Raw genomic sequence first — 9,674 nt, forward strand, 5'->3', positions numbered from 1 at the left:
AGGATGTGACAGAGCAAGAGGCCAGCAGGTGCCTCCCAGTCTAGAGCTCACTTGTACAGGCAGAGACGTCTGCTGGCTCCTGCTGAGAGGAGCCGTAAAACGAGAGATACAGTACGAGGAGAGATGAAAGCAAGTGGTTATATAAGGGGGGTGACGGCTAAGAGCTCTTCAATGGTGCTGACAGTGGGGTGGAAGAATGTAGTGACCCAGTTTGATAAAAATCAAAATGACGGTGACTGAATGAGTGAATAAATAAATGATTTTAAATGATTTAGGGCAAACGTCAGTTCATTTGAATTTCTGCTTTGATTTATAACAACATAGCTGCAAAACAAATGACATTCCCATCCTCATCAACTGTACTTTGTGTTTGATGCTAATTAGCTAATATTAACTCTCTAACGCATTAAACTCAGATTGTACACATTATAAACATTATACCTGCTAAACATCGTCATTGTGAGTAGGGGTCAAGCGGCAACCTCCGGGGCTGAGAAACTAAGCTGACGTGGAAGTCCCAAAAACTGCAGTTCCTCCAATGGCCACTTGAGGCCGGCTCCAGAGGAGAGGCAAATCCTCATTGACCCCTGTGTTAAAATTCCCAACTTTACAGCAGAAATAAACACGCTTGCAGCCTAGTACAAAGAACAGTTTTGGTCTATTTGGCTAATTTCAACATTCATGATAACTTTACGGAAGGTGAATTTTTATATAAATCACCCATTCACATTTTATTCAGGCTGATAGTTATATATAATTAAGGTCTAGCTGCTTGAGTGACAGGCTGTCTGTGTCACCACAGTCTATGAGTCAGATCTACCCCTTGCTCCTCCACAGCTTCACCCTCTCGCCCAAATACAGTCACTTTTGGCACCAAAAAAAGATGACAATAGCCACCATGCCAAACTTTAGTCCATAAACCAGTGTGTGACATCATGGTGGCTACGAAGATTATTTTATACAATCAATGGCAGGGGAGCAAGAAAATATCTGTCCACTTTAGTATCTCTGCATTACGTTTTGTGATACTGTATTGATTTTCGAAAACACTGTATTAGTTTTTAATTGTTTACAACTTCATATTTTCTTGTTTTGTTTATCTAAAGAACACTGCATACACTTTTACTTTTTTCCAACTGATATAAATATATGATAATTCCTTTGCCCAGATTGCACAAAAAGTAGTGCTACGATGTTGGATGTTTCTGGGACTGAGATAAATACAAATACAGATTCTACTCATGTGACTCTTTTTTATGCATATGGTGTTGTGTTCTTTCTACTATATACTATATACAGTTTTCCTAAAATTACATTTAAAAATATATTAAATAAAATATATTTCCTTGCTTACGAGGGTTGTACCATATGTTTTGAAGCTTCGAAACTTCATTAATAAGCTGAAATTCAATTCTAAATCAACATTTGAAAGCTGTGCTGCCTTTTTTTTGTTTTGTTTTGTTTTGTTTTCTTTGCATGTCCATTCTGTTTAAACCTGGTATTTCTGCACAGTTGCATACAGGGATAGACTCAGTGGAGCCCACAGCGGAAAGCAGACTTGTATGGTTACACACTGGAAATGAGATTTACCAGCACAGGCCCAAAGACTGGTCCTGCTGCGATGGATCAACCTCCGGTAAGCAGGTTAGGTAGCCATGGTTTCCTTCCAGTTGGTGGTGTTTGTGGTGATAACGCAAAACAGCATGCTGTTCCCGTTAGCTAGTTATCTCCCATGCTAAAAACAAGCCTGGTTATACTAGCAGCAAATCCATAGAAGGTTAATTTAATTTTAAAAAACTATAATATATGGAATCATAACCCACGATTCATTATATGTAACGTATAGCCAGATTCTTGCCGCTATACAGCCCTAATTGTAAGCATCAAAGCAATGCTGTGCCGAAGCAAACATGAGCTTCACTGATATATCAGAGCTCCAAAGCCATTGGCTGATATTCGATTATCACAGATACCGTACATCAGTATCAACAAAGACAAAATGCTGGTCTCTAGGAGGAGAAAAACAACATAATACCTGATGTAGAGCAAAAGCACTTGAGGCTATTTCAAAGCTAAGTCACTGTGACACTGTTTGTCCAGCAGACATCCTGCATATTTTGGTTATCAGAACACTCAGTGAGGCTCTGGTTACCACACACACAACCATGATTATGAACTTACTGGAAAACAGCTTCACTAGTCCGGCAACATGAGCCACAATAAAAGTGACGTCAGTTTGCATCCAAGGACAAAAACACACACATGAAACAGGTTGTCATGTTCACTAAATACGCTCCTAGAAATACACACACACAGACCACTAACAGTTGACTGACATAATTTAGTGAGAGCCTTTAGTAAAAGTCAACACTGTGACATTTTTGCTGAAACCAAAAACCACAAAAACACTTAAACCTAAGTGTAACCATGATGCAAACACACACACTCACACAAGCACATTCAGTCATCATCAGCCTGACAGAAGGTGAAGACGGTGGCAGAAGGCGAGTAACACGATCTCCAACAAATATGTGTAGTAATGTGTATGAGTACACCCACGACACAAAACACTCCAGTGACGCAGAACGAGAGCCATAACTGGAGAAAGCGAAGACACTGGAAACCCCCAGAAGAACACTGCAAGACAGTTGTGGTTCATTAGGACTGAATACATCATCAATGCACACTGACCACCACATATGCCAGCTATTTGAGTGGATGCTGACAAAAACATTTTCATTTCCCTTCGGTTAAACGACCAAATGTTTCCAAGACCTCGATCTTAACAGTAATTCTTCATCCTGATATATATTGCATATTATCACTCTGGCTGAAGATCACATTTATTCGTCAATTAGCTCATCATACTTAAGAGTGAGTTTTGGCTGTGGCTGCTAATTGTGTCTTCTTTGCCAGGCTCTTTGGCATGAAACCAACCAGATCTTTCAACTAGTGGTCCAAACATTCAGGTTCGTGTCTTTTCTGCTTGACAGCCGGCGGTCATAGTGAAATGTGGTCAAAATGTTCCCTACAACCGCAGCTCATCATAGCCAGGGAATCTGTGGAACAGATCAATGCATCAAAATAGCAGCGGGCTCGCACATCCGTAAAACGACCCGGACTTTGGGGTTTCACCATTAAAACCTCTGTTTTTGTTTCCATTCATGGTTGTGCCCGCAGATTTCCTGGCTCAGGTGAAAGTAAAAACAAGCCGGAGAATACAGGGACATGGCTGGAACCCAATTCAAACACGAGCCACAAAAGTCTACACACACACTTTAAATGCATTAATACCGTATAATCTATGACAGAGAAAATCTGAGCGCAAAGAATGAACACCTGTGAGCGTGCAGGGCTCACACAGACAATCTATTTCTCTTTCTTTCAGGCATAAACACACACACATACACACCCAGACTAAGGCTTAAGAGGATTTCTCCTGAAATTACTTTCAGTTTCCACACAATAAGACAATCACCACTATGTGGGATACACCATCAGAGGAAATGCTAATAATTAATAATAGCAACTAATAATTCCTATGTTGGCAGAAGCAACTAAACTGAGTCAGTGAGCTGTAAATAATGAAGCAATTTAGAAACTTGCATTAATTACTGTTGTACTTAATTGTAATACGGATAAATAAACCTGATGACCGGAGGCTAATTAGATAAAGACAGTTGAAGAAGACACAGAGGTTCTCTGTATGGGTCCTTTTGACAATCTTGCAGAAGATACAAGAGAAGAGGCGAGCTTTACCGACTGACTGTCTGGCTCTCCTATCCAATGATTAGAGGGATTGTCTTTGCTTGCGGCACTGTGTTTTCCTGGTATTGTTCTGCTTGTTAGCAAGGCGCTGTTTTGACCTCGCCTGTGAAATCTATTTCACTTTGCAAATGCATAAGGCTGAATTGACAGTCAAGTCAAGCTGTATGCGTCAGATGAAATAGCTCACACATGCTGCACGAATGCGACACCATTTTAGGGGAAAGAATCTGTATGTCTCCAGTTCAGACAACACAACATTCAAACTCCAAGGACAAGCTTTCTTCACTCCCCCAGGAATGCTGACTAACAAGTCTTTAGGGATATTTACAATATTCTGCAAACAGCAACAACTAAGACAAGAAGAAGACACCTTCTGTCCTACATGGCCACTAAACCAGACCACTGACCCAAACCACCTTTGATTCTCAAGATCTCCAAGAGCCAGAGATGCAAAGACCAACTTTAATCCCGTTGAGAACTCTGATCTCCACTAAAACGTAGTTCGGGTTTTGTCTAAGGACAACTGAGGTAGTGTCTTAGTACTAAATGTGTATTGACTGATGTTTTCTTGTGCATGCATCTCCATCACTCAGAGGTCCAGTGTGTAGGATTTAGGGGCATCGATTGGAAGTTGTGTTTTTCTCACCTTAGAATGACCCATATATATCAACATACAGTGCTGGTCCTCTTACATGGAGTCTGCCATGTTGTTCTACAGTAGCCTAAGACCAACATGTCAAACACTGGCTCTAGATAGGGCTGTTCATGTTTTCACTTCGGCCACTGTAGTTCTCCTACACTCTTGGCACACAAGAGATTTTTCAGTTCTGCCCTCTCACCACTAGATGCCACGAAAGCCTACAAACTGGACCTTTAACCTTGGAGGCTTATGCCCTTGCAAAATCATAATTAAGATTAATTACAAAGATAATTCTAACTTACCTCCTCTCTTGTGTGGCCCACAAGGAGGAATTTATCCTAATTATTATACATTTTCTACTATGAGTCATGCCGCTGGACGAATAATTTCATATTTGAGTCGTGCAAAGTGATAATTCATAATTCCCCTTAAAATCACACAACAATTCGAGTGCACAAATTCCTACGACCTGCACATGAGCAACCACTGGACACAACTAGCACGTGTAATACGAAGAGCCACTGAAGCTACACAAACAGTCATCCCTCACAATAAGAACAACAATTCACTGCTCAAACAAACAACAATATCTTGATAGTGTGTCATCACTTAAGGCACCAGCCAAATCTTACTCATAGGCTAAGTTGTCTTTTTTTTTTGGAGGTACAAACACAATGATAAACCAAACAGTGAATGCACATCAGTCACTGATGAGCTGTCAACAAGATGGATGTGACACATCCTCATATCGGCAAATTTACAAAAGGAGAGAAGCTATGAGCGTGACAAATAATCATATTCGAATTTAAAATGTACAGATATGCGGTAAGATGAGCAGCTTTGTAAACAACCACAGACAATTCTCTAACAAATGTATATATTCAGTGCTTGTTCTGCTTATCACTCTTAAATTGATGGACAGGTATTGTAAGGCACAATGTAGCAGCACAAATAGCAATGAAATCAGTTACAGATGCTTTCTAATACATATAAAGCTCTGATAACAGTTATTTTTATTTGTTTACACACCAGTAAAACAAGCCATTAGTGCCGTTATGACCACAAGAAAAGCTGACTTCTCGTCTCTAAGTCAAACCGGTCAATTTAATGTATAGACATTGCTGTAAAAATATAGCACCTACAGAGGAACTGGAAAGCAACAGTAAAGGTGTGGTACAACTTCTCTAAAGATGGTGATGTAGCTGTCTGGAAATACTTGCAAAGCAAAGATAAGTCAGGGATCTAGCATTTTTTTAGAATCTGTTGACAGTGTATAATAATGTTGTACATTGTTTAATAAAGTTATATATTTAAGAAAGCAGCCTTCTAAGTACATTTTGCATAGTCATATTGGTGCAAACGTTAGTGCACAATCCACATAGGAAAGGTCCTCTTCCATTCTAGGTCAAATATTCAGTATATCGGCCACCATATCCGTAATCTGTGAATTTTCCCATCTAAAATTGGAATCAGTTTCAAAGACCCCTTATTGATTGGGCACTAGTATATTTTAGATGTACGGGAATAAATCGATACAGAATAGTATCGCAATATTTTGCATGACAATACTATATCAATACACAGATGCCAAGTATCGATTTTTTTAAATGTAAATTATTAATATTGCAAATACACATTAAGCTTCTGGTAGTATACTAGAAAAGTAAAATCGATTACTTTTGCAGTCCACTAAAAACATATCACTGCTATAAAAATGACTGAAGTGAGTTGACAGACTGAAAACTTTTTCTTATTAGATAAAAACAGATGTTGCCAAAGTTTTCCTTTACAGATTTGCAGTTGAAAAACAGTAATAAATCGCAATATACGTTATCCCTCAGTATATCGCAAAACATTTAAAATTTGATTAACATTGTATTGTGACAATATCGTATCAGGGGGCTTCTAGTGATTCACACCCTATACACCGATGAGCCAAAACATTAAAACCACTGCTGGGTGAAGTGAATACAGTTGATCGTCTTACAGTGCAATGTTCTGCTGGGAAACCTTGGGTCCTGGCATTCATGTGGATGCTACTTGACACGCTCCACCCACCCGAACACCCTTGAAGACAAAATAAACCCCCTCATGGCAAAGGCACTTATCGATGGCAGTGCCCCTTCAGCAGGACAATGCACCCTGCCACACCACAAAAACTGCTCAGGGATGACCCGAGGAAAAGGACAAAGAGCTCAAGGGATCAACCTGATTGAACATTTGAGGGATGTGCTGGTACCCCAGAGGTACCCCCAATCCACGGTGGGTCCTCCTTAGACCATATTTGGCTCTGACCTGTCAAGGCATGGACACAGGACCTCTGGGTGGTGTCCTACAGTGTTTAGCATCAGGGCGCTAGTTCCAGATCTTTTGAGTACTGTCGGTTGTAAGGTGGGGTATTAGCACGTCCCACAGATGTTTGATCAGATTGGGATTTGGAGAATTTGGAGGCCAGGTCGATGCCTTGAGCTCTTTGTCCTCCACGTTCCTTGGACCATTCCTGAGCAGTTTTTGTGGTGTAGTACGGGGGCCACAGCTACCGGGGAATGCCGTTACCATAATGCGGGGTACTTGGTCTGCACTGGTGTTTAAGTGGGTGGAGCATGTCAGGTGGCGTCCATGTGAATGTCAGAACCCAAGGTTTCCCCACAAAACATTGCATTGTAACAGGATGATCAATGTTGTTCACTTCACCTGTCAGTGGTTTTAATGTTTTGGCTGATCGTTGTATATGGACTGAAAATTACTGACTAGGCCTGTAACAGCTGTGCTTTGCTCTACTGTGTGTCACTGGAGACATGTTCTAAGTAAAGCAGCCATTATTTTTCAGTGGCACTTTGTACTATCAGCTACAGAATGAATTTAAATAATGTATTTTTCATTTGGACTATCTGAAGCATTTAGACACCACTGTGGCACAAACTAATGTCAGAAAATAAAGCTTTCAGTGTGATGTCACCACCATCAGTTCATAAACACAGCTATCATCACGCTGGCAGAAAGTCAACGGCTAACACTGGTCGAGCTCTTCCACCTAGCGCCGCCATGTTGCTATTACAACAATACAGCACAGACAGTGAGGACTCAGCTGTTAGTCACATTCATATAGGGTTTTAAACAAAGTTTCTTACAGTAAGAACCGTGATAGCTCCGGGCATTTTTCTTTATACAGCACGGACGCGTTCAACAGAAAGCTGGCTGTTCTTTCCTCAAGAGTCTTCATTTCCACACGGCACTGCTGCGGCTCGTGAAGAACTGGAGCTCCACGGAAACACCGCGTTTGAACTTCTTCCGGAAACGTTAAAGTGGCTAACGGGGTGGAAATGGAGGATAAAAGACGTTCACACACACATTATTAAAGCTGTGGCGGTTGATAAATGTTGTAAAGGTGTTAAATTAAATCTAGAAAAAGCTGAGAGGTCGCTGAGTAACTGAAAATGCACGTTGCGTCGCAAGACTCTGACGTAGCTCGCGGTGCATTGTGGGAGTTTGAGTAAATCAGACGGACACTGCGGTGCGACTGTATTGTGTGGTAGCTTACTGGTATTACTGTGACAGATCATTCTCATCCACTTACTGGTTAGTCCTTAAAATATAATCTCAACTTTAATATTTTTTTTTTTAATTAACAATAAAATAATAGATAAAAAAATGCTTTACTTTGCATAATCTGATTTAAGGTTAACTTTTAAAAGGCTTGTTTAAGGCTCAGGTGTCAGGAATTAGGTTACCATCAGCCCCAGTCTGGAGCCAGTGCATGTGGTAATTTATCTTTCAGTAATGTTGCAGTCAAAGTTAAATTCTCACCAACTCCTGACTGCATTTCCGAGATAAGTTATTAATTTACTGCAACCTATCTCCATTGAACAGATATCCTTTGATGTCATCATTCCTTAGATCTTATTGGACAGTAAGAATTACCAATGTTAGACGACAGTGGTCTATATTGACATCATTATGGCTGTATCCTGCGCACTAACCAGCCAGGTTTCTTGAGTCCAGAGCACACATTAACCTATGCCATCCGACAAGGACTCGAGGAATCGCTTGAGTCTCAAAAACCCCTGCAGGATCCAGAGAAATTATTGCATCGGGGATCAGAGGGAATTCTGCTGGGAGGAGGAAGAAAAAAAAGCTACAATGTGAAATTGGATATTTTGAAGCAGCTGGGAGGGAGAGCCTACTGAGTGCGCACCGCGGGTACCCTCTGGGGTACGGATATCAAATGAAGCAACCCGGTCAGACACACGCCCGGTGACACGGGGATGACAAGACATAAGTTCCGAGGAGGTTTTGCTCGACACAATAGAGGACTTCAGTCAGCACTGGCGACAATACACACACACACACACACACACACACAGCTCCTGCTCTGCTCGTCTCAGGGTGCCCAAGGACTGATCGCCGGACCGGTGCGTTTTACGCACATCTTTTCCGGGAATATCCACCCTCCTTAACGGCAGGTTAGTCGCATTATTTAAGACAAATGCTGCATTTTTAGTCAAAGGCAGACAATTATAGCCCATTATAATTTATCATAGCCCCACGTGAACCTGAAACAGAAATAGCCTCTAGAGCCATCCTTTCAATTGTAAAGTGATCATTTTCATCCTATTATGTTGCTTTTTGGAACTTTGGCACACTATATAGGGCATTAATACACACCACAAATAGTCTAATATTCCTCTTTTGACAGTGAGTTATGATTTCATGCTTATTTACAGTCCAATTCCATCATTTATAGTCTCGTTTCCTTATTTATAGTCTTCTAAAATATTGTTTTTTATAGGTTATACTTCTTTCTTTGTAATGCATGTGTGTGCGTCTGCGTGTGTCCGTTTATTGTGGGAGGGAGGAGGGGTGGCTGCCACCAGACACTGAAGAGATATTAAATCACCGGGCCAGTATAGAGCGCACAGAAACTGATAGAGTAAGCTAAAGTGTGAGGGATTGCTCCTCACTTTGTCCGCGAGTAAATCTTCACTTTATCAGGCGCTGTCAGGCAGGCGCTTCCTCACAAGATTGAAATAGCCAAGCGGTGCAGCTCCTCGTAAGTGTAGTCCGCGGATAAACGGATTTTCCCTCACTACCAGGACTAAATTGACTCGCGATTCCGAGGGAGAGAGAGAGAGAGAGAAAGAGAGAGAGAGAGAGAGAGAGAGAGAGTCAGACAGACAGACAGACAGGCAGACAGAGAGGCTGATGCTCAAAGTGCGACCACATCCTCATCCCGTCTTCCCTGCTGCCGCGTGCTGCTGAAATGAAA

At 41.2% G+C, this 9,674-nt stretch overlaps 1 protein-coding gene across 1 annotated transcript in view; it reads right to left on the reverse strand.

Moving 5' to 3' along the window:
* lg17h18orf21 (linkage group 17 C18orf21 homolog) overlaps positions 1-7,855 on the reverse strand; it is a 31,149-nt gene extending 23,294 nt beyond the window's left edge. The window contains exon 1 of the mRNA XM_049601815.1: positions 7,540-7,855. Within this exon, the coding sequence (XP_049457772.1) occupies positions 7,540-7,631 (92 nt within the window). The 5' untranslated portion in view covers positions 7,632-7,855. The remainder of the gene's footprint in view (positions 1-7,539) is intronic.
* Between the last annotated feature and the right edge of the window lie 1,819 nt (positions 7,856-9,674).

Source organism: Epinephelus fuscoguttatus, linkage group LG17, assembly GCF_011397635.1.
Source record: "Epinephelus fuscoguttatus linkage group LG17, E.fuscoguttatus.final_Chr_v1".
Lineage (NCBI taxonomy): Eukaryota > Metazoa > Chordata > Actinopteri > Perciformes > Serranidae > Epinephelus > Epinephelus fuscoguttatus.